At 49.2% G+C, this 25,827-nt stretch overlaps 1 protein-coding gene across 1 annotated transcript in view; it reads left to right on the top strand.

The window, feature by feature from the left end:
- The window catches only part of LOC125444396, a 32,748-nt gene that overhangs the window by 4,422 nt on the left and 2,499 nt on the right, over positions 1 to 25,827 (top strand). Inside the window, exon 3 of the mRNA XM_048516806.1 lies at positions 7,177 to 7,432. Within this exon, the coding sequence (XP_048372763.1) occupies positions 7,177 to 7,407 (231 nt within the window). The 3' untranslated portion in view covers positions 7,408 to 7,432. The remainder of the gene's footprint in view (positions 1 to 7,176; positions 7,433 to 25,827) is intronic.

The raw sequence follows: 25,827 nt of genomic DNA, 5'->3' as shown, positions 1-25,827 counted from the left end.
CAGGGCAATCAAGCAGCACAAATAGCTCTGTTTACATTAAGGGTAAAAGGCAGGGAGATATTCTGAACTGTTGTAACCCGCGCCAGTGAAGTTCACCGTGAGAGTTCAAAAGCTTTTCTTTTTGAGGGCTCCGTGTGCTCAAAATGATTCCTCTTTGGGGCAAGGCCTGAGATCTGGGGAGAAAAAGGCTGCTTCGGAGTGCGGACTCTATGACTTTTTACCCTGCTGGGATTATACCCCAACTCCACCCATTCCCAAATATTGAGGAATTTCCCCAGTGGCGTATCTAGGGTGGGACATGAGGGGCTTGAGCCCCAGGTGCCACTCGCCTGGGTCGTGTGTGTGTGTGTGGGGGGTGCACGTGGCCACTCCAGAGTCCCTTTCCTGCCGCCTTTCACCTGCCTGCTGCCGCCGCTTTGGAAAGGTTGGAGCACAATTTTGGGGGGAGGGCACAAGTTGGGGAGGGCATAAATCCAGTACTTGCCCCAGGCGCCATAATCTGCTGGTACATCGCTGAACTCCCCAATCTTGACATCTACTTTTTGGATGCCAGACATTTTTGTTGGTTTAGTTGTTTGTAAGAAATCGTGGGAGCGGTTTGACGTGGCCCACGTCAGAGGCACGTCGTCCACTTCTGTGCAAACTGGGTCACAGCCGCTAGGCTGAAAGTGACCGGCTCGTTCGTACCTGGTTCGAAACCAAGCCGGGCAGCATTTTCCGTAAAGGGCAGATTATTCACAGCTCGCTGTCTAATCCAGTACATTTTCATCCCGCCCTTCCTCTAAGGCAGCGGTTCTCAACTTTTCTAATGCCATGACCTTTTAATACAGTTCCTCGTGTTGCGGTGACCCCCAACCCTAACATTTATCCATTTTGCAGATGGAGAACAGTGATGCAGAGAGTCTTAGGCGACCCCTGTGAAAGGGTCGTTCGACCCCCCAAAGGGGTCCCGACCCCCAGGTTGAGAACTGTTGCTCCAAAGAGCTACGGATGGCAAACATAGATCCCGATGCCTCCTTTTGCCCTCCCAACAACAATATGAGGTGGGTTAAATGGAGACGGAGTGCCTGGCCCAAGGTCACCCAATATGCTTTATGGCAGACAGGGGATTTGATCTCGAGACTCCCAGATGTCAAACTGCCTCTCACCATTATACCACATTGTCTCCCTTAGCTTTTCAGAAAGTCTCCTTTTTTCCCGATAGGCGGAATTTTGCTTTTTACAGACAGCGAATAATGCATTTTTTCAGTCTGCTTTAAAAGCATTTGGCAACTGTGGCTTTTACTGTGTGAAACAGCGCGGCCCACTTGGAAAGGATCACCGCAGCGCATTGAAAGTGTCGTTTGGAACTCTGGGAGCAACCGAAAGGGTTGTTCGCGTTGAAGCTGGCCTTTCTCAGTGGGTTGTGAATGACTAAAGGCTGGGGAAAGACTGTCTCTAGAGAGGTAGATGTTCCTTTAGTTCTGCCATTCAGTCGGGCTCGCTAGTGGAGGAAATGAGCATACTGTGGTAGGAAAGCCAATAAACTGTGCGATTGCTCTTGGGCTTTCCTGGACGGTGACTCATTGGCTTACCCTCTTGGAAGACTCCGACAGTTTATCGTTTCCAGATATCCAGGATCCTAAAATATAACCAAACAGCATTCTTCCTCATGTCACTGACTCTGCCTTGTGCTTTGGGAGAATTTGGAGCAGGGGTCTGCAACTTGCGGCTCTTCAGAAAGAGAAATCTGGGGGCTCGAGATCAAATCAAGCCTGAACTCTCCCTAGAAGCTATAATGACTAAACTGAAAACATGGTACTTTGGTCCCATAATGAGAAGACAAGCGACGGAAACGACAATAATGCTAGGAAAAGTTGACAGCAGCAGGAAAAAGAGGAAGACCCAGCCGCTTGAGAAAGATTGATACCATCAAGGAAACCATGGCCTTCAGTCATTTTCGGAGGTCGTTGATTTGGTCACCATAAGTCGGAAGTGACTTGGCAGCATTTAACATGTTCAGATGCAGCGTGCTTCTTGACACCAGCTCCAGGGGTTGGAGATAGTGGCAGAGCTGCTCCCTTTACATCCTACTTGTTAATAAATCAGTTTATTAACTGGTTAATATCGGCTACACAATGCTGGTAAATCCTCAGCCAGTCCCAGGAACACAGCCTTGATGCGATAAGCCCTCATTCTTGAGAAAGCTTAAATATGCAGCTTAAATATACCAATTGGCCGTGCTGGCAGGGGCTGATGGGAACTGTAGTCCATGAACATCTGAAGAGCCGCAAGTTGCAGACCCCTGAAGAGCAAGACCATACTGCAGGAGTCCCCAACACAGGGGCACCACAACACTTACTAACACTTTCTGTGGGACACACCAGGTAGGTTTAGAAAGCGACGGCACTGAACACGCCCAAACATTCACACAGAATCGTTAGGTTCTCGGGATCCATTAGATTCCCTTCCCCCTTTTGTAAGGTTCTTGCACAAGATGCTTGTGCCAGGGCAAAACTATCTCTGCCTGCAGAAGCCTGCTTTTTTGGTCCCAGAACAGGTTTTATATCCTGGCCCTTGAAGATAATTGTCAGAAGACTTCAGGTCGGATGACTAAAAGCAGAAGCGTTGGGGCCGCGCACATTAAGAGTGAGATGTGGTTTGGTGGTGGGAGGTATTTGAGGAAGTGGAGTCTGTCCGCGCGGCTTTGCTGATCTGGGGATTATTTCCTACCAAACAAAAATAATCTGTGTATTTTGAAAGAACCGTGCGCTATCTGAACATGACAGGGTGGATTCATGCGATTGAGAAGGTTCTGTTTAGGGGAGATGTCAGAAGGAGTGCTCTTGCAAGCAAACTTCCAAGCAAATTCCCCTCCAAAAATAATAAAAGGGGGCACTAAAGAAAATGATGGTGAGGGGTGGCTTGAAAATAACTGGGTCACACAGGGGCTGTCTCTGGAGATCTGTGACACTTGGAAGATGACGCTGTTCGGCAACTAATTTCTAAAAGAATTTCTGCCTAATCTCAGACATTTGGGGGGTGTAGAAATTGGGGTGGATGACTCACTCACAAAAGGCACTCTGTCCATGCCCAGATGTACTGTTTTTATTCATAGTCTGCATGTCCCAGGGCCAGGAAAACTCAGCTGACTTTCTACAAATAATTAGGAGCAGAATTACTTCTCTTCCAAGTTCTGGAAGCGGCATATTTAAGCTTTCTCAAGAATGAGGGCTTATCGCATCAAGGCTGTGTTCCTGGGACTGGCTGAGGGTTTACCAGCATTGTGTAGCCGATATTAACCAGTTAATAAACTGCTTTATTAACAAGTTAATAAACTGCTTTATTAACAAGTAGGATGTAAAGGGAGCAGCTCTTCCACTATCTCCAACCCCTGGAGCTGGTGTCAAGAGGCACACTGCATCTGAACATGTTAAATGAGTCACTTCCGACTTATGGTGACCAAATCAACGACCTCCAAAAATGACTGAAGGCCATGGTTTCCTTGATGGTATCAGTCTTTCTCACGCGGCTGGGTCTTCCTCTTTTTCCCGCTGCTGTCAACTTTTCCTAGCATTATTGTCGTTTCCATTGCTTTTCTTCTCATTAGGGGACCAAAGTATCATGTTTTCAGTTTAGTCATTTTAGCTTCTAGGGAGAGTTCAGGCTTGATTTGATCTCGAGCCCCCAGATTTCTCTTTTTGGTGGCCCACGGTATCTGTAAACTCTCCACCACGTTTCAAAGGAATCAATTTTTCTTCCTATCCGCTTTCTTTGTTGTCCAACTTTCATTCACATATGTAGTAATGACACTGACGGAATATTTCACCTGGAATATTGTGTTCAGTTCTGGGCACCGCAATTCCAGAAGGATGTGGACAAGCTGGAACAGGGTCCAGAGGAGGGCAACCAAAATGATGAAAGGTCTGGAATCCGTGCCGTACGAGGAGAGACTTAGGGAGCTGGGGATGTTTAGTTTGGTGAAGAGAAGGTGAAGAGGTGACAGGATCGCCATGTTTAGATATTTGAAGGGATGTCATGTTGGTGAGGGAGCAAGCTTGTTTTCTGCTCCTCCAGAGACTAGGACCAGGAGTAATGGGTTTAAGGTGAAGGAAAAGAGATTCTACCTAAACATCAGGAAAAACTTATTGACAGTAAGGGCTGTTTGACAGTGGAATGCACTACCTCGGAGTGTGGTGGAGTCTCCTTTGGATGTTTCTAAACAGAGGCTGGATGGCCATCTGTCAGGAATGCTTTGATTGTGTCTTCCTGCATTTTTTTTTTTTATTTTATTAAACTTATAGGCCGCCTATCCCCGAAGGGCTCAAGGCGGCTTCCAACATGGCTGTTACATAGACAGCAATCAACAACATAAAATACTAAAATCATTAAAACCTAAGAACTAAGCAGCAGTTTACTACAGAACTATAGGTTAAGCAACCCAGTTCATAAATTAATTAAGACAGGCGCCCCGCCGAAGGCCATTAAAAGAAGAAAAAGGGGAGGGAGTAAGTAGGGCCTGGGATGGAATTTATAAGTAAGACAGGCCCAGCTTTAATAGAATGGAACGGCAGTCTCAGTTTTGATTTCAATTCCAGTGTCGATAGGGGGGCAGTAGATCCACGGCCGGCCTCCCCGAAAGCCCGGTGGAAAAGCTCCGTCTTGCAGGCCCTGCGGAACTCATTAAGGTCCCGCAGGGCCCGCACAGCCGGAGGTAAGGCATTCCACCAGGCGGGGGCCAGAGCCGTAAAGGCTCTGGCCCGGGTTGAGGCCAGCCGTATCATTGCAGGACCAGGGGTCACCAGTAGATCTGCCGTTGCCGAGCGCAGCGACCTATGTGGGACATAAGGGGGCAGGGGGCTGGACTTGATGACCCTTGGGGTCTCTTCCAACTCTACGATTCTATTTGATCTTGGTCACCATTTATACTCAAAAATATCCTTCTTGGCTGGATATCTCTATTTTCTTCTGATTCCTTGACCACAGTCCCTTTGGGTTGATGGAGTCAAGGAATAGGACAGTGATGGCGAGCCATAGGTGGCACTCAGAGCCCTCTCTGTGGGCACACGCAAACAGAGTGCCCCCCCACACATCTAGGCTGACCTAGATTATTAGCATTAAACATAAGACCTAGTTTTTGGAAAGTAGTGTAGGTAACCCTATTAAGTGCTGTTAAACTAAAGTGCGATCCTTTACCTGGGAGTAAGCTTAGTTGCTGGCAATGGGGCTTGCTTCTGAGTAAACCCTCCTAGGGTCGTGATTCACCCGTTGGAAGACTTGCACGGTTGCTTTAAAGCAAAGCCACCAACTACCACCAAGCTTACTCCTGACTAACGCACGCCTCGGAGCCAACTGTTTTTTCTAAACAAAAACCAACATTCAGGTTAAATTACCGTGTTGGCACTTTGCGATAAATATGTGGGTTTTGGGTTGCAATTTGGGCACTCGACCTCGAAAAGGTTCACCATCGCTGGAATAGGAAATCTGATTTCCCTTCCTTAACCTGAAAGTTGTGCAATTCCCCAGTAGTCATTTCTTTCGTCTTCTTGACGTTCACCTGTAATCCCGTTTTGGCAGCAGGGAGCCAAGAGTTGCAAAAGCATTTTGTACTCAGATTAGAGCTTCTAGCAACCATTGATTGGAGTGAGCCTATTCCTGCCAAGGGCTGAGCCCTCTAAAAGGCCCATTGATCTGGGTAAGAGAGACCGGAGAGTGTGTTTAATTCTCCCACTTAAATGAACAGTGGGGAATGCTCTCTGTTGGCTGGCTGCAGCAGTGGGTTCTTATAGATAAGAATAAATAATATGCTCCCCCCCATTTGTGTGTTGGCAGAGCTATTGCAGTACAATAGGAGCAGCAGTGGCAAAATGGTTAAGAGCAGGGGTATCCGGAGGAACCGGGTTTGATTCCCCACTCTGCCGCCTGAGCTGCGGAGGCTTATCTGCGGAATTCAGATTAGCCTGTGCACTCCCGCACACGCCAGCTGGGTGACCTTGGGCTAGTCACAGTTCTTCAGCCCCACCTACCTCACAGGGTGTGTGTTGTGAGGGAGGGAACAGAAAGGAGTCTCCTATAGGAGAGAAAGGGGGGATATAAATCCAACTCTTCTTCTCCTTCTTCTTCTTCCTTCTGTTTGGGGAGGGCAGCAATCTCACTGGGGCACAGCGCTATAGCGCCAATAGGAGCAGCAGTGGCATAGGAGGTTAAGAGCTCGTGTATCTCATCTGGAGGAACCGGGTTTGATTCCCAGCTCTGCCGCCTGAGCAGTGGAGGCTGATCTGGGGAATTCAGATTAGCCTGAGCACTCCCACACATGCCAGCTGGGTGACCTTGGGCTAGTCACAGCTTCTCGGAGCTCTCTCAGCCCCACCCACCTCACAGGGTGTTTGTTGTGAGGGGGGAAGGGCAAGGAGATTGTCAGCCCCTTTGAGTCTCCTGCAAGAGAGAAAGGGGGGATATAAATCCAAAACTACTCTTCTTCTTCTTCTTCTTCTTCTTCTTCTTCTTCTTCTTCTTCTTCTTCTTCTTCTTCCTCCTCCTCCTCCTCCTCCTCCTCCTCCTCCTCCTGTTTGGGGAGGGCAGCAACCTCAATGGGGCACAGCGCTATAGCGCCACTTCTCCAAAGCTGCCGTTTCCTCCTCTGCAGTCTGGATCTCAGTCGTGATTCCGGGAGGTTGGCAGCCGCTCACTGCCCGCCCAGCCCTCTTTTTCCAGGTGCTTGACGGCCCCCCTGGCGGATCCAGCGGCAGGGCAGAGTTCCGGGAACGCGGCCGGTCGCCGTGCCCTCCTGCCTCCCTGCGAGCGCGCCGTGCCCAGGAATGCGCCGCCGTGCCAGGGCGGGCGGCCCGGCAAGTTCGAGCCCGACGTGGGCGGCTCCGGTGCTGCGCGAGGAGGCCTTTTTGCATTGGGCTGGCCCGAGCGGCGCTTTGCGCAATCCTGCGCGGCGGGGCGGGTTTGCAGGCGCTGGCAGCCTGCATTTCTCCGCGCCCACCTCCGCCACTCCCTTCCCGGCTGAGCGCACGCGAAAGCCGGCTGCCAAGAGCCCTTTTTTTTGCAAAGAATCCGGCCGGGCGGCTGCCTCCCTTTGTGCTCTTCTGCGCCGGCTCACGCCCCCCCCCCCCTTTTCCCCGAACGGGAACTCCAACAGAGCACGGCCCATTTTTTTGTCTCCTTTTTTTTTTTTTTTTTTTTTTGCAGCAAGCCAACTCTTGGGCGCGAGGAGGGGCTCGAACCCTTCCCGGCCGTCGAGGGGGAGGGCAGGACCGCAGGCTTGGCGGAGCCGTGGACGAACTGAGCCGCAGCCCGGCGGAGAAAAGGCGAGAAAAGCGCGGGGGGACCGGGCTGGCTTTGTGCAGGCAGGCGGAGATGCGCGGCGCCGGTGTAGGATTTGACGCAAGATGGGTCGCCCCGGCGGGGGACCGGCGCTGAAGGCCGGCGGGGCGCTCTGGCCGGGGTAAGAGATCCCCCCCACCCACCGCCTCTCGGCTCCAGGGATCGCTGCAAAGCTTGAACAAAGGCAGGAAGCTGATGCAGGGGACAGATCTCCCCGCAGGGAAACCGGGTTGCTTTGCAGGAGAAGAAGTCCCGTGTGCCAGCGAGATATTTTGGGGGAGGGGGTGGGGTGGAGGCTGGGTCGTCTAAGCTTTCCAGAGTCGGGACTCCCTTTGTCAGACATGGAGATCCCTAGCCCCTTATACCTGTGGGGGGGGGGGAGGACGGGGGGGGGGTTGCAAAGAAGGGTTCCAGGGCCCCAGTGCAAACCCAAGCACCTGGATTAAGGTTGGGGAGAAAGTCTTAAGGGTCATTGCTTTTTTTGTGTGGACAGTTAAGCACCCCTTTCGGGTTCGATCCTGGTGTTTCCGCATCTCCCCTCGGGCTCCTGGTGGGTGGGCGTGAGCGAGAGGCTGCCTGGCCTCTCCCGGCTCCTCTGGGGATCTCCTGGGCCCTTATTCCCGCAGGACAGATCTGGTGGTGGAGAGTGTATCGAACGGCAGATTGTGGCGATCGCCCGACCGACCGCTCGGGAATGAATCCATCTTGGGATGTGGAGGCAGAAAGGAACTGGTGGCGAGGGCAGGTGGGGTGGGGGGGCATTTAATAGGGGGCGGTGGTTGGAACGGCATTCAGAAACAATGGCCTTTTATTTCCCTAAGGAGGTTGGGGAAGGGTGCCCAATCCCTGGGCACCTGGAGGAAAGGGAGAGATGTCCTTCAAAGGGAAGAGGGACACACTGCAACTGTGTGTGTGTGTGTGTGTGTGTGTGTTCCCTCACCCCACAAAAAGGCACAGAGCTTGCGGGACAAAAGTGGGAGGTTTTTCCTGGAACTCTGGGCCTGCCGTGGGTGCCCAAACTAGCCTCTTTCATGTGCCCCCGGTTGGTTGCGAATGATTCACTCAAGCCCTTTGATTTACGCATGTGGAACAGGGGCAAAGGAGGCTGGGAGGGCCCAGGCTTCTATCAGAGACTTGGAAAATAGGTCTGGGGGGTGCAGAGTGGGACCACAAGAGGTGGGGAAAAGAGTGCTTCTGAGCGTGTGCAGAATTGCCGAAAAAAACACACCCACCCGATGTAGCCGCTGTATTGTTCTGCCCGGTTGGAGGCCGGGGCGGGGGGTTCGGTAAAGCCGAACAGCTACAGCACAGGTGGCAAACTCATGCCCTCCGGATATGATGGACTACAATTCCCACCGCCCCCTGCCAGCATGATGCTGGCAGGGGATGATGGGAACTGTAGTCCATGACACCTGGAGGGCCGCGAGTTTGACACCCATGAGCTGCACCTTCCCAGCTTGTCGCACTAATCAGATAGCAATTTGTGAGAATGATGGACCTGACTCTCATTATTAATGTCTGGTGTAAATCTGTAGTATGTCTGTTGCAGTAGCCGGACTTGATGTTCCCACCCACCCCCCGCCCTCTATTGTATTGGTGTCTCCCCTTATACTGTGTGTTTCTGTTGGAATCCTGGGGGGTGGGGGTGGGTCTAACTCTTGAAGGGTTTTCAAGGTGAGAGATGTTCAGAGGTAGGCTTGCCATTGCCTGCCTCTGTGTGTAGTGACCTTGGAATAACCCTTGGTGGCCTCCCAGCCAAATACAGACTGATGCTCCTTAGCTTCTGAGATCTGATGAGATCCGGCCTCTGCAGAGGCCAGGTCTACCAATTCTGCTTAACAGCAGGTAGACCAACCTTCCAGAGAGTTGGCTCCCTGTGGCTGAGAGTCATGGTAGACCTGGCCACTGGATGGCTGGTTCCAAGATGGGGAAGGCCTGTTGGATTTGGGAGGGGGGCAATTTCAGTACTTGCCCCCCTGAGGCACCATTTTCTATAGATGAACCCCTGACCAGGAGTACAGTATCTTTTTGCAGTCAGTAGTACTTATCCGGGGGTGATCCTTCCTTCCTTCCTTCCTTCCTTCCTTCCTTCCTTCCTTCCTTCCTTCCTTCCTTCCTTCCTTCCTTCCTTCCTTCCTTCCTTCCTTCCTTCCTTCCTTCCTTCCTTCCCTCTTCTCCCTCCCTCCCTCCTCCCTCCCTCCCTCCTTCCTCCCTCCTTTCTTTCTTTCCTCCCTTTCTTTCTTCTTCTCTTTCTTTCTTTCTTTCTTTCTTTCTTTCTTTCTTTCTTTCTTTCTTTCTTTCTTTCTTTCTTTCTTTCTTTCTTTCTTTCTTTCTTTCTTTCTTGTGACTTAATTCGGTTGGTCTGCTTGTGGAATGAATGAATGCCTGTGTTTACCTTGGGGAAAGTTTGGTGGGAGTTCCCCCCCCCCCCTTTGGAAGAACTAGGAATATCTTCTTTGGGGCCAGTGTAGAGAATGGCTTTCTTGCTCATACAGCTTCAAGTTGGGAACAGCGTCCTGTGGTTAGCGAGCACAGATGCTGCTTTTTATCTCCTCTCCTTCACAGCGTGCTATGAACTGGTAGAAGGAAAAATTCCTTCGGAGTCTTTGAATGAATCCCTCCCTTGGTCTGGACAGATTTGACAGCTCAGGGCTTTAGAATCCAAGGATATGAATCTCCTTTCCTCTACGGCAGACTGGACTCCTTCCGCTGAATCTGGCTGCAGAAAATTAACGAAAGAGATTTTATTTTTTGGCAATCCGGGCAGGACCTGCTGTTTCAAGAGGGAAAGAGTTGTGGGCTGGCAGCTTAATGCAGATGTTTGGGCAGGATGCTAAGCTCCAACAGTATCCCTGCAGACAGATGGATGTGCTGTTACCCCAAGAGAAATTCACAGGCTTCACAACAGTATCTGTGAATAGAAGTGATTTTTATGGCTACCAATCTTGATCCTCCTTGATCTCAGATTGCAAATGCCTTAGCAGACCAGGTGCTCGGGAGCAGCAGCAGCAGAAGGCCATTGCTTTCACCTCCTGCATGTGAGCTCCCAAAGGCACCTGGTGGGCCACTGCGAGCAGCAGAGAGCTGGACTAGATGGACTCTGGTCTGATCCAGCAGGCTAGTTCTTATGTTCTTATGTTCTTAGTGGCAGAGAAGAAGAGACAGCTGATAACTCTTGACACCAGGGTTGATCCATGTGAAATGGGTTGATCCAGGGTTGATCCATGTGCCAGCGTGGCGTAGTGGTTAAGAGCAGGTGAATTCTAACCTGGAGAACCGGGTTTGATTCCCCGCTCCTCCGCCTGAGTGGCGGAGGCTTATCTGGTGAACCAGATGCGTTTCTGCACTGCTACCTTCCTGCTTGGGCTAATCACAGTTCTTTGGAACTCTCTCAGCCCCACCTGCCTCACAAGGAGTCTGTTGTGGGGGAGAGGAAGGGAAAGGAGTTTGTAGTCCGCCTTGAGTCTCCTCATGGTTGAGAAAAGCAGGGTATAAGTTCAGTCTCAAGATGCTAAACGGCCTCCACCAGTCTGAGCAGAGAATATCGGACTTGGTGGACTGGCGGTCAGACTTTAAAAAAATCAGTGTTTAAAATTCAAGTTTCTTCAATGCAACGTTCATGTATGGGTTCATTTTGTCACTAGATTTGGTCCAAGGAAACTCTCAGGTTTTGTGGCACCATGTCTTGGCCCCAAAACCTATTTATTTTTTTCCAATCCGGGCTTATTGATCTATGATGCCTATAAGCTCCCTATCTCAGATCACTGCTGAATTATATCCCTTCTCCAGTGTTTATGGGAACTTGTTGCCTAGAACAGTGGTTCTCAACTTGTGGGTCATAACCCCCTTGGGGGTCGAACAACCCTTTCACAGGGGTCGCCTAAGACTCTCTGCATCAGTGTTCTCAGTGGTGGGATCCAAAAATTTTAGTAACAGGTTCCCATGGTGGTGGGATTCAAACTGTGGTGTAGCGCCAATGGGGCTGGGTGGGGCATTCCGGGGGCGGAGCATTCCTGGGCGGGGCTGTGGCAAGGATGCAGCCGCTGCGCCGGTCCTTGGGTGGGAAACGAATGCACACAGGCACAGGCTGCCACGCACACCGGCGCACCTCCTGCTAGACTGCTTCAAGTTCTGCGCGCTACTGCTGAGAGGAGGGGCGTAACTAAGGCAAATATCACGTGGCAAAATCACCAATTAGTAACCCCCTCTCAGCACACACAAATAATTAGTAACCTACTCTCGGGAACCTGTGAGAACCTGCTGGATCCCACCTCTAAGTGTTCTCCATCTGTAAAATGGATACATAAGAACATAAGAACAAGCCAGCTGGATCAGACCAGAGTCCATCTAGTCCAGCTCTCTGCTACTCGCAGTGGCCCACCAGGTGCCTTTGGGAGCTCACATGTAGGATGTGAACGCAATGGCCTTCTGCGGCTGTTGCTCCCGATCACCTGGTCTGTTAAGGCATTTGCAATCTCAGATCAAAGAGGATCAAGATTGGTAGCCATAAATCGACTTCTCCTCCATAAATCTGTCCAAGCCCCTTTTAAAGCTATCCAGGTTAGTGGCCATCACCACCTCCTGTGGCAGCATATTCCAAACACCAATCACACGTTGCGTGAAGAAGTGTTTCCTTTTATTAGTCCTAATTCTTCCCCCCAGCATTTTCAATGAATGCCCCCTGGTTCTAGTATTGTGAGAAAGAGAGAAAAATTTCTCTCTGTCAACATTTTCTACCCCATGCATCATTTTGTAGACTTCAATCATATCCCCCTCAGCCGCCTCCTCTCCAAACTAAAGAGTCCCAAACGCTGCAGCCTCTCCTCATAGGAAGGTGCTCCAGTCCCTCAATCATCCTCGTTGCCCTTCTCTGCACTTTTTCTATCTCCTCAATATCCTTTTTGAGATGCGGCGACCAGAACTGGACACAGTACTCCAAGTGCGGTCGCACCACTGCTTTATATAAGGGCATGACAATCTTTGCAGTTTTATTATCAGTTCCTTTTCTAATGATCCCCAGCATAGAGTTTGCCTTTTTCACAGCTGCCATGCATTGAGTTGACATTCCCATGGAACTATCAACTAAGACGCCCAAATCCCTTTCCTGGTCTGTGACTGTTAGCACTGACCCCTGTAGCGTGTATGTGAAGTTTGGATTTTTTGCCCCATGTGCATCACTTTACATTTTGCTACATTGAACTGCATTTGCCATTTCTGAGCCCACTCACCTAATTTATCAAGGTCCGCTTGGAGCTCTTCGCAATCCTTTGTGGTTCTCACCACCCTACATAATTTGGTATCATCTGCAAACTTGGCCACCACGCTACCCACCCCTACTTCCAGGTCATTTATGAATAAGTTAAAGAGCATGTTAGGGTTGGGGGTCGCCACAACATGAGGAACTGTATTAAAGGGTCGTGGCTTTAGGAAGGTTGAGAACCACTGGCCTAGAACCTGCAGAAACCCGCAAACAGTGAAGAAGCGTCGCGACCTTTGATCGAAACTCAGAAGGGAAACCCAACGCCGTCTGCAGCCTAATTTTGGTTGCAGCAAAGCGCCTTGGCAAGGATATGGGTTTACATTAGGCTTTATAATATAAATAACTGCACAATGTTGTTCCTGGCTTATGTGGGGGAGGGGGGGAATGTTTACAATACTATATTTAAAGGAGAGTTCAAGAGATGGTTTAACAGCCTCTAAAATTGGATGGAAGTGACATCACATGGAGCAGTCCCTTTCCCTCCAACTCGTAGTCGCTGGATACTAGTCGCTAACTAGTTTTGGACTAGCACTTGGAAAACCCAGGTATGAATGGCCACTCGAGTCATAGAAGCCGGCTGAATGACCTTGGGTCAACCACATTGCCTTCAATTAACCTGTCTCTAATTAATGAGATGAGTATGCTGAGAATAAAATGGAGGAAGAAAAAGAAGATGATTTTGGATTTATACCTCACCTTTCTGTCCTGTACGGAGACTCAAGGTGGCTTACCAACTCCTTTCCCTCCCTCTCCCCACAACAGACACCTTATGAGGCAGGTGGGGCTGAGAGAGTTCTGAGAGAACTGTGATTAGCCCAAGGTCACCCAACAGGAATATCGGAGTGCAGAAACACTTCTGGTTCACCACATAAGCCTCCACAGCTCAAGTGGCAGAGCGGGGAATCAAACCCGGTTCTCCAGATTAGAGTGCACCTGCTCATAACCACTACACCACGCTGGGGCGTGTGGCCGCAATTGGTAGTGCTGAGGAGAAAGAACGTGACCGAGGGGCCCATGGATGGTCTATGCCACAGGAGTCAAACTCGTGGCCCTCCAGATGTTGTGGACTACAGTTCCCATCATTCCCTGCCAGCATGATGTTGGCAGGGGATGATGGGAATTGTAGTCCACAACATCTGGAGGGCTGTGAGTTTGACACCAATGGTCTATGCGCAAGACCCATAAATACTTGCAGTTCGCTGTTGATGGGGAGACGCATCATATGCTTTTCAGTGAGTAGCCAAGGAACTGAGCGTCCCTATTTAAGGTGGCTATGGGGGTCTTGCATGGAGCCTGACCTCTGATGAGCAGATGCCAGGGAGGGGTGGGGAAGATATTCCCATCATGCCCTGCTCCCGAGCCTGTCCTGCTGGCTCCTGACTGGCGATTGGATGCCGCACAGATAAGCCAATGTTCCAGCTCGGCACGATTCTTCTTACGGCTTTGCAGCTTGCTGGACAAGCTCAGGGCTCCAAGATATCCATTTAAGTGTAATGTGTGCCTAAAGCCCTTTACTGCAGACCGCAGTGGGGATTTGGCCGGGATTGCGTTGGCAGGCTCTAAATGGGATGGATGCTTATGCATGCTCTTTTAAGCAGCTAAGTGCTTACTGGACTGTGCTTGTGAACACCACGGGGAGAAGAGGGAGAACGGTATGTTTTATGGGGACAACTAGTTATTGTTGAATGTTCCAGAAGTGATCTCTCTAAGTTGATGGAGTGGCTAGAGTGTTTGAGTAGGATCTGCGAAGCCATGGTTGGAATCTCAACTCTTTTATGGAAATTTGCTTGGGCCGTTCACACTTTCTCAGTCTACCTCATAGGGTTGGTGTGAGAATAAAATGGAGGTTGTAAAACACTTTGGATCTCCATTGGGTAGAAAGGTACTCAGACTGGCAGGTGCTTTGCAAAGTTTCAGACAGAGGTCTTATACATCACCTACTTCTCTCTCTCTCTCTCTCTCTCTCTCTCTCTCTCTCTCTCTCTCTCTCTCTCTATATATATATATATATATATATATATATATATATATATATATATATATATCTTTCTCCTCTTTGAGTTTGAATTTATACCTCCCCAACTTCCACTCTTATAAGGAGACTCAAAGCGGCTTACCACTTCTTCCTCTCCCCACAGCAGACCGTTTGTGTGGTAGGTGGGGCTGAGAGAGTTCTGAGAGAACAGCAGGCTCCATGCGTAGGAGAGGGGAAACAAATCCAGTCCACCAGGTAAGAAGAAGAAGAAGAAGAAGAAGAAGAAGAAGAAGAAGAGTTTAGATTTATATCCCCCCTTTCTCTCCTGCAGGAGACTCAAAGGGGCTTACAATCTCCTTGCCCTTCCCCCCTCACAACAAACACCCTGTGAGGTAGGTGGGGCTGAGAGAGCTCCGAGAAGCTGTGACTAGCCCAAGGTCACCCAGCTGGCATGTGTGGGAGTGCACAGGCTAATCTGAATTCCCCAGATAAGCCTCTACAGCTCAGGCGGCAGAGCAGAGAATCTAATCCGGTTCCTCCAGATTAGATACACAAGCTCTTAACCTCCTATGCCACTGCTTTTTCTCTTGTAGCCTTTTGCCACCTGGGGGAGGTTGCGGGCCCTGCTCCGCATCGCAAGCCACGGGCCAAGATCTGGATCAGCTGAGCGTGCGATTCTTTCCCTCCTGCCCGATCCTTTTGTTAGCATTTCCTCCGTTTTGCAGCAGACCAAATCCAAACCGAGCCTCTTGGTTTCCTGCCTCCGGAAAGACGCATTTCCCTTTGATGGGAAAGGGCTTGGGGGCTGCGGTCAGGAAGTACGTCGCCTCTTCTTCGGCCGCCCGTGGGCTGAGAAAGCAGCTTCTCTGCTTTGTCCCTGGAGGAAAGGAAGTTGGCTGGATCTCTCCAGGTATTGTTGGTCCCCTCTGATTTCACTTCTGGTCCTTCATTCCACCTGCTTTCTCTGACCGGGTGACCCCCCGGCTGCTCTTCTGGGGCTCTCTTGTGCCTCTTCTGGTTTTCCAGCAGGTTGGAGATAAACAACAGACTGCAGTGCAATTAGCCACAGATTTAATTTCTTAGCTAGTGAGAACTAGAAGCATGTTCTTTGCGAAGTGAGATCTGGAATACTGTTTGCTTCTGGTGTTTATACTGTAGGTATGTTCCTTTGTTTATGGTGTAGACCTGCATTCAGTATCTTCTGGGGAGGAGCTCTCTTGTTTACCGTTCTGGAGACCGTGCATTTTAAACTGGTCAGCCATTAGGCATTTTGTAATGGTAAGGGCTCTGAGCAATAACAGAAGAATTGGTTTCATACCCTGCTTTTCTATACCTTTAAGCAGTGGTGGGATCCAAAAATTTTAGTAACAGGTTCCCATGGTGGTGGGATTCAAACTGTGGCGTAGCGCCAATGGGGCTGGGCGGGGCACGACGGGGGCGTGGCCGGGCATTCCTGGGCGGGGCTGTGGTAAGGACGCAGCCGCTGTGCCGGTCCTTGGGCGAGAAACGAATGCACGCAAGCGCAGGCTGCCATTCACGCCGGTGCACCTCCTGCTAGACTGCTTCCAGTTCTGCGTGCTACTGCTGAGAGGAGGGGCAAAATCACCCATTAGTAACCCCCTCGCGGCACACACAAATAATTAGTAACCTACTCCCAGGAACCTGTGAGAACCTGCTGGATCCCACCTCTGCCTTTAAGGAGTCTCAAAGTGGCTTGCAAACTCTTTCCTTTCCTCTCCCCACAAAAGAGTCTTGAGTAGCAAAGTGTGGCTGATAGAGTTCTGAGAGAGCAGGGACTGGCCCAAGGTCACCCAGAAAGCTTCACGTGGATGAGTGGAGAAACAAATCCAGTTGACCGGATTAGAGTCCGTTGCCCAGATGGAGTGGTGGGGAATCAAACCCAGTTCTCCAGATTAGAGTCAGCCACTTTTCCGCCATGCTGGAAAAGTATGGTAGAGTCCTGCTTTGAAGAAGAAGAAGAAGAAGAAGAAGAAGAAGAAGAAGAAGAAGAAGAAGAAGAAGAAGAAGAAGAAGTAGTCTCCTGTAGGAGACTCAAAGGGGCTTACAATCTCCTTGCCCTTCCCCCCTCACAACAAACACCCTGTGAGGTAGGTGGGGCTGAGAGAGCTCCGAAGAACTGTAACTAGCCCAAGGTCACCCAGCTGGCGTGTGTGGGAGTGCACAGGCTAATCTGAATTCCCCAGATCAGCCTCCGCAGCTCAGGCGGCAGAGCTGGGAATCAAACCCGGTTCCTCCAGATTAGATACACGAGCTCTTAACCTCCTGCAACCTGCGCCACTGCTGCTCCTATGGTAGAGTCCTGCTTTGATTGTGTGTTCCTGCATTGCAGGGGGTTGGACTTGATGGCCCTTGTGGTCTCTTCCAACTCTATGATTCCATGGTTCTATGATAGTGGAAAGTGGGGCCATATTGTAGCTGACTTACAGTGACCCCATATAGGTGTTCAAAGCAAGAGAAATTCTGAGGTGGTTTGCCACTGCCTGTCTCTACATAGCAACCATCCAAGTACTACGTGGGACCAAGCCTGCTTAGCTTCTAAGATCTCACGAGATCAGGCTAGCCGGGTGAGGACAATATGATTTTGTTCCATGCATAAAATGAATGTGATTATGCGTAATCTAGACCTTCTTCCTTCTTTTAAGGAATTCCTCCCTTGTTAAGACTGGAACTCAGTACTATAGTACTTTAATTCCATATGACCGAGTTCCTGGGTGTCTCATAAATCCAGTATTTCGATTCAGTTGCGCAAGACTCGTTTGACATTTTCTTAAGTGCCGCCTTCTGTAGTGGGGCGTGAATTTAGAGCATCGTAACCCCAAGAAAGCCAAGCCGCTTCTCCTATTCCCTGGGTCACCCACAAAGTGGCTGCGACAATCCAGGCTTCTGGGGCACGGCCTAGATTGCCGTCGGGTGGAGAGCTTGTTTATCATTTAATCCAGAATGGAGACAACAGGGACCAACGGGATTGGTCCAAATGAAGCCCTGTTTAGTCTCTTGGAAACAAATTGTGTGGCTTAGAAGAGGGCAGCATTTTTGGTCTATTGCTGGATTCAACAGCTGGATTCAAGTCCAGTCACACCCTAGATTTTTAGAGGGTGAGCTTATGAGAGTCATGATCCGAACTTTGACTCTCGCAAATTATACCCTGAAAATCGTGTTTCTTCCTAAGGCAGTGATGGCGAACCTATGGCACGGGTGCCAGAGGTGGCACTCAGAACCCTCTCTGTGGGCACGCACAGAGTTGCCCCCCCCCCCCACATCTAGGCTGGCCTGGGCCACTGGGCTCAATTATTAGCATTAAACCTAAGACCTAGTTTTGGGGAAGCAGTGTAGGTAACCCTGTTAAGCCCCCACTGATTTTCATGCGAAGAACTAAAGCACAATCCTTTACCTGGGAGTAATCTCGGTTGCTGGCAATGGGGCTTGCTTCTGAGCAAACCCTCCTAGGGTCGTGATTTACCCTTGGGAAGAGTTGCATGGTTACTTCAAAGCAAAGCCACCGACTACCACCAAGCTTACTCCCGAGTAACACACGCCTCAAAACCAACCGTTTTTTCTCAACTAAAACCTCAGTATTCAGGTTAAATTGCCGTGTTGGCACTTTGCAATAAATAAGTGGGTCTTGAATTGCAATTTGGGCACTCGGTCTCAAAAAGGTTCGCCATCACTGTCCTAAGGTGCTACTAGATTTGAACACAGTTTTAGAAAAGTATATTGATGCGCCAACGTGGCTTTCGGCTGTGGATGCCCCAGGACTGGTTTCTCTCTTCTTCAAGGGAGTCCTGGAAGATCTTTTTGTTTTGGGGTTGAGATTTTCTTTTCCTTGTTCGCCGCACACTGTTCCCCCCCCCCCCCCCCGGAAACTGCTGAAAAGGATTCCAAAGCCTCAGCTGCCAGGCAGGTGGCTCACAAGCGCGTCAGATGCAAATGGGGTGTGAGCTGCCCGCATCCCTGGGGAGGATGCGGGGAGCGGCGTACGGCGGGTTAGCGGGTTTCTTCCCTCTCTGCCATCGATCTCATGAATCAAGCAGGCAGTGCAGTGGAGATGGGGAAAGGACGGAGGAGGAAAACCGCAGAAAGCTCTTCGTCGGATGAGAGACCAGGTCTTTTTCCTAGAAGGTGGACAACAAAGATTGTCTCTCTGCAAAGATTGTCGTGCCCTTATATAAAGCCGTGGTGCGGCCGCACTTGGAGTCCTGTGTCCAGTTCTGGTCGCCGCATCTCAAAAAGGATATTGAGGAGATAGAAAAAGTGCAGAGAAGGGCAACGAGGATGATTGAGGGACCGGAGCACCTTCCCTATGAGGAGAGGCTGCAGCGTTTGGGACTCTTTAGTTTGGAGAGGAGGCGGCTGAGGGGGGATATGATTGAAGTCTACAAAATTATGCATGGGGTAGAAAATGTTGACAGAGAGAATTTTTTCTCTCTTTCTCCCAATACTAGAACCAGGGGGCATTCATTGAAAATGCTGGGGGGAAGAATTAGGACTAATAAAAGGAAAACTTTTTATTAGGTTTATTAGGTTTTATTAGGTTTATTAGGTTAGGTTTAAAAGGAAACCATATCCTGCATGTGAGCTCCCAAAGGCGCCTGGTGGGCCACTGCGAGTAGCAGAAAGCTGGACTAGATGGACTCTGGTCTGATCCAGCTGGCTTGTTCTTATGTTCTTATGTTCTTATGTTCTTAAACACTTCTTCACACAACGTGTGATTGGTGTTTGGAATATGCTGCCACAGGAGGTGGTGATGGCCACTAACCTGGATAGCTTTAAAAGGGGCTTGGACAGATTTATGGAGGAGAAGTCGATTTATGGCTACCAATCTTGATCCTCTTTGATCTGAGATTGCAAATGCCTTAACAGACCAGGTGATCGGGAGCAACAGCCGCAGAAGGCCATTGCATTCACATCCTACATGTGAGCTCCCAAAGGCACCTGGTGGGCCACTGCGAGTAGCAGAGAGCTGGACTAGATGGACTGTGGTCTGATCCAGCTGGCTTGTTCTTATGTTCTTATGTTCTAACAGTGTGGCCAAGGAAGAGGGGAAACATGGCCGCATAGCCCCGTCACTAGCAGGCTGGGGGTGAGCCAAGTGAAGACGGCACGGTGGCCGGATTTGGTTTGCGGCGCATCTGTTGCTGACCTGCGCCGTCCCTCCGCCACCTCGAGTTTTTGCATTCACTCCCTTGCTTCTCTGTTTCCTGGTTTCAAAGCCCATCTCTCTCCACCCACACGGTGGGCCCAAAATATCTGGCCGGCAGCTGACCCCCTTCCAACTGTCTCCTCAGAGGCAGCTGGCCCGAGATTGTCCCGTCCCCCCTACTCCGGCACAGTAATCGCAGCACATTCATGTATGAGAGTGCATGAAGTCTGCTTGTCTGGCATTCTTGTCTGGGAGACAGAAGCCTTGGATGGCCGTTGGGACGGAAGCCTCTAGAACAGTGATGGCGAACCTTTTCAAGACCGAGTGCCCAAATTGCAATTCAAAACCCACTTATTTATCACAAAGTGCCAACACAGCAACGTAACCCGAATACTGAGGTTTTAGTTTGGAAAAAACAGTTGGCTCCGAGGCGTGCGTTACTCGGGAGTAGTTGGTGGCTTCGCTTTGAAGCAACCGTGCAACTCTTCCAACGGGTGAATCACGACCCTAGGAGGGTTTACTCAGAAGCAAGCCCCGTTGCCAGCAACCGAGCTTACTCCCAGGTAAAGGATTGCACTTTAGTTCTTCGTATGAAAATCAGTGGGGTTTGACAGCATTTAACAGGGTTACCTACGCTGCTCCCCCAAAACTAGGTCTTAGGTTTAATCCTAATAATTAAGCCCAGCGACTCAGGCCAGCCTAGATGTGTGTGTGTGTGTGGGGGGGGGGACTCTATTTGCACGTGCCCACAGAGAGGGCTCTGAGTGCCACCTCTGGCACCCGTGCCATAGGTTTGTTATCACTGCTCTAGAATGACAGACTGGAGGTTAGAATTGTTCAGGGGAAAGGCTCTCTGTTGGTCCGCTCACATGCATGAATTGTTCAAGGGTGTGTCTGGCTGGCTGGCTCTTGACTGCTTTTCTGGAGCTGAAATCTGGGCTGAATTTAAACACAGTAGTCAGCCGGGGAATTAACTTGTGGGGGGTGGGGAGGGGGGGAGGGAGGAGTCACATTTTTCTCCAGCTCCGACCTGCCATGGATCCAGAAGGCTTTATATGGAGCTAATCGGAAAGACCCCAGGCGGAGGGATTGACAGCTGGGCGGAAGGGAAGCTCTGCAAATTTGTTTTTTTAAAAAAAGAGGTCTCTAATTTCTTCATCAAGTAACCCATTTCCTCGCCCCCTATCCCTTGTTCTGTGTTAGGTGCCACTCTAACAAACTCTGTGTTTTATAGTGGAGTGTTGATACTGTATGCTGTTGGGATGCCTGGGCTCTGTTGGTGGGTCTTCAGTCTGGTCTGTGGAGAGGTGTATAGGAATGGCACTTTTGATGAGTCCATTTGGACTAAACTATTGATAAGACTCTGAATGGCTGCTGTATCTATCTGTCTTTTATGGATAATTGTTTTATTGTATTTTGGAATGTCAATAAAGGCTTGTCTACTTGACTTCGTCAAGTAACCAGTTGTGCAAAAATATGTTTATGTGGCGTGGACGGTTCAGGCCCTCTAGCCCCAGATTAGTAGAAGGAGAAGTAGATTTTGGATTTATATCCCACCTTTCTCTCCTGTAAGGAGACTCAAGGTGGCCTACAAGCTCCTTTCCCTTCCTCTCCCCACAATACACTCCTTGTGAGGTAGGTGGGGCTGAGAGAGTTCTGAGAGAACTGGGACTAGCCCAAGGTCACCCAGTAGGAACGTAGGAGTGCAGAAACACATCTGGTTCACCAGATAAGCCTCTGCCACTCATGGAGAGGAGTGGGAAATCAAACCCGGTTCTCCAGATTAGAATCCACCAGCTCTTAACCACTGCACCACGCTGGCTTAGTTTGTAATGTGTATACTTTCCCCTTTTCACCACGGCTCATGAAGAATCAAGGTGGCTTATAAGATCCTTTCCCTTCCTCTCCCCACAACAGACCCCCATGTGAGGTAGGTGGGGCTGGGAGAGTTCTGAAGAACTGTGACTAGCCCAAGGTCACCCAGCAGGAATGTAGGAGTGCGGAAACACATCTGGTTCACCAGATAAGCCTCTGCCACTTAGGTGGAGGAGTGGGGAGTCAAATCCGGTTCTCCAGATTAAAGTGCACCTGCTCTTAACCACTACACCATGCTGGGTCTTGGATGTACTTGGGTGGGAGACCACCAAGGAAGGCCAGGGTTGCTATGCAGAGGCAGCCAATTGCAAATCACCTCTGTTTATCTCTTGCCTTGAAAACCCGACTGGATCACCTTAAATTGGCTGTAAATTGACAGTGTTTTCTGCCACCAGTATATCGCAGCTGTTAACCATGGAGGATAGGTGAACTATGCCAAGCTGTTTTTATTAAGGGTGAAGATGCTAGAATGATTTTTATTCGGATTGTGAATAATGAGACATTGATAATTTATTAATGTTGGCATGGCAGCCGTCATTATTATCCATATAATGATAGCCTGGCATAGGTCACTCAATAAATGAACATTTATCTTTCTTCAAAAGGGTCTGGGGGGCATATTGTGTCTAACCCGCTCCCAGTTTTTGGAGAACGAACTTAGCTGGGTCTACTCAGAATCCAACTCAAGTCAGTCTTCTCTAACAAAGGCCCCTTCCGCACACGCAAAATAATTCGTTTTCAAACCACTTTCACAACTGTTTGCAAGTGGATTTTGCCATTCCGCACAGCTTCAAAGAGCACTGAAAGCAGTTTGAAAGTGCATCGTTCTGCATGTGCGGAATGAGCCAAAGTTGGCGTATTGAAATAAAGGTGGTTCGTCTTTTAAGGTGCTGCTTGATTTTTAAAAATTGCCTGCTCCCAGGAAAGTATTCTGATGGTGGTGCATGTTGAGAAGGGGTGAGAAACTGAATGCAGAAGCTTTCATGATTTGTGAGGGGGGGGGGGTCTTAGCATAGGTCCTACCCTGACATGCTCTAACCACTAGGCAAGATTACTTCCCTGGACCACTAATTATGCTGTTGAACTGGCCTTTCCAATCCACCCATTCATCACTGTAACATCTGAGGTTGCATCAGATGACGCGGGAAGGAGCCGTTCTGGGCGTGTTGTGACAGTCATAAGGACATGAAACTTGACTTTCTTATTTTCGGAAGACCCGCCGTTCTCGGTTCTGAATCACCCACAGTCCTCAGTTGGCTATTTTGCAGCACAGGTTTCAGGATGACGGTCATGGGCCACAGGGCATGTGGTTCAGGGGTTGAAAATTGGGGTTGCTGACGTGAGCTTGGGAAATTCCTGGAGGTTTTGGGGTGAAGCCTGAGAGGACAGGGTTTGGCGAGGGGTGGGGAACTCAGTAGGGTATTATACCATGCAGTCCACCCTCCAAAGCAGTCTTTTTCTCCAGAGGAACTGATCTCTGAATTCAGGAGATCAGTTGTACAGTACATACAGAAGTGGGAAGGAAAGTACATACCAGAAGTGGAAAGTAAAGTACATGCAGAAGTAAAGTACATACAGAAGTGGGAAGTAAAGTATATACAGGAGTAAAGTACATACAGAAGTGGAAAGTAAAGTACATACAGAAGTAAAGTACATACAGAAATGGGAAGTAAAGTACATACAGAAGCAAAGTACATACAGAAGTGTGAAGTAAAGTACATACAGGAGTAAAGTACATACAGAAGTGAAAAGTAAAGTACATACAGAAGTAAAGTACATACAGAAATGGGAAGTAAAGTACATACAGAAGTGTGAAGTAAAGTACATACAGAAGTGTGAAGTAAAGTACATACAGAAGTAAAGTACATACAGAAGTGGGAAGTAAAGTACATACAGAAGTGGGAAGTAAAGTACGTACAGGAGTATAGTACATACAGACGTGGAAAGTAAAGTACATACAGGAGTACAGTACATACAGAAGTGGAAAGTAAAGAACATACAGAAGTAAAGTACATATAGGAGTTGGAAGTAAAGTACATACAGAAGTGGAAAGTAAAATACATACAGGAGTAAAGTACATACAGAAGTGTGAAGTAAAGTACATATAGAAGTAAAGTACATACAGAAGTGGAACAAGATCAAGACAGAACTGCTATTTCAGGCCTCCTTTAGAAATTGGTAAGAGGGGAAAGCTGTTAATTCTGCTGCAATGTGGCAGCTATGGCTCAAACTCTTATCTGATGTGTGCCTCCTCTTGTGCCCAAAATTGGGCAGAGCTATGAGAAGGGGACGGGATCAGCCTCTCTCTTTTTCTAACCATCCCCTGTAATCTTTCATTAAGGTCAGTGCAGTTTTGCCGCTTGCTCCAAATGGTCTCTGTTCCGTTTCCAGATTTATGAGACAATCTGAGCTAACCCTCAGCAGGCTGCCCAATCCCTTTGCAAGGTCTTTCCCAGCAGGAAGCGTCAGCCGCGCCCCGGAGAATGCTGCCTGCCCAGTGAGGCTGCGTTGGCAGGCATCCTGGGGGGCCGTTCGTGTCAGCTGGGCGGGCGTGAGCAAGCGTCCCCGAGGGCAGGAGGCAGACTTTGCCCGGGGAGCAGTGCGGAATGATATGATAGAGCAGGGCCCGGGCGAATGCTGCCACGACTATGTGTCTGCTTGTGGAGAGGGTTTGGGGAAACCTAATTCAACCAGCCAGCAAGAAGATGTCCTGTGTATCCTTGAAGGCTTTCATGGCCGGAATCAACCGGCTGTTGTGGGTTTTCCAGAGTTTATGGCCATAATCTGGTGGTTTTTGCCTGAGCCCTTCAGGGGTTGGGGCGTTTATCGAATAGATAGATAGATAGATATAGATAGATGGATAGATAGATAGATGGATAGATAGATGGATAGATAGATAGATAGATAGATAGATAGATAGATAGATAGATAGATAGATAGATAGATAGATAGATAGATAGATAGATAGATAGATAGATAGATAGATAGATAGATAGATAGATAGATAGATAGTGTTTCTCCCGTGTGCAAAAACTGGAAAACATACATGGTCACACAGTCCACAAAACTCACAACAGCCAAAATCTCCTGTTTTGGGCAGGGAGGGGGTTCTTTTTAGGGAGAAAAATCACCCCCTCCATATTCCTGTCTTTTCCCAGGCGTTCACATCTCTACTCCCGTGCTTAGCCCCCCCACCCACACAAGTGTTTATCGCCAATTCTTGATGGCCCGTGCGGTATCGTATTTAGAGTGTTGGACTGGGAGGAAACGTTTTATTTCCTGCCTCAAAACGTTTTAGAACGTTTGTGCGGAAAGGGCCGAAATCAAGAGTTTTCAGCTAAACGTTGGGAAGACCTTGCGGACGATTCGAGGGTTTCTTTGCTGGCACGGGGTTTCTCAGGAGGCGGTAGGTTCTCCGCCCTTGGAGGTTTTTAAGCAGAAGTTATTTATTTGTTTGTTTGTTTATTCGACTTGTTTAGCGCCCAGCCCCAAAAGGCTCTGGGTGGTGTACAGAAGATAAAACAATTAAAATAAACAATCTGATAATTGAAACAAAATTAATTTAAATACAACATCTCCGGGAGGGGGTTTTTATTGATAGTTTTAATGCTGGACGCCATATGGTTTGTGCGGAACGCTGTAATTTTATGTAATTTTATATCTTTAATGACGTTATTGATTTTAAATGTTATTGTTATTGCTATATTGTTATAATATCCGTTGTTCGCCGCCCAGAGCCCTTAGGGGATGGGGCGGTTTATAAATGCAATAATAATAAAAAAACATCAACAAAAATAGAAAAGCGGAAAAACTTAACATTAGATGGCAACTCGAAGAAACCTCCGATCCCCCCTGGGGCGGGGGGACCGGGCACAGCACATGGTGGCCAGTGATAATAGTATGTGGGGGATGGTGTTGGAGGCAATCAGCAGGGCCCCCCCTCAAAAGAGTCCAGTGGAACAACTCCATTTTACAGGCCCTGCGGAACTGTCCAAGGTCCCGCAGGGCCTTGATGGGTGGAGGAAGAGCATTCCACCAGGCAGGGCCGATGCATCATTGAGGGGTTGGGGACCACTATGGTATCATGGTTAGATGGCCACCTGACAGTGAGGCTGATTATGCTGGGGATCATTAGGAAAGGAATTTCAGAATAAAACTGCAAAGATTGTCATGCCCTTATATAAAGCAGTGGTGCGACCGCACTTGGAGTACTGTGTCTAGTTCTGGTCGCCGCATCTCAAAAAG

Source organism: Sphaerodactylus townsendi, linkage group LG15, assembly GCF_021028975.2.
Source record: "Sphaerodactylus townsendi isolate TG3544 linkage group LG15, MPM_Stown_v2.3, whole genome shotgun sequence".
NCBI lineage: Eukaryota > Metazoa > Chordata > Lepidosauria > Squamata > Sphaerodactylidae > Sphaerodactylus > Sphaerodactylus townsendi.
The sequence above is the reverse complement of the archived record's forward strand: the minus strand, read 5'-3'. Positions and strand labels throughout refer to the sequence as shown.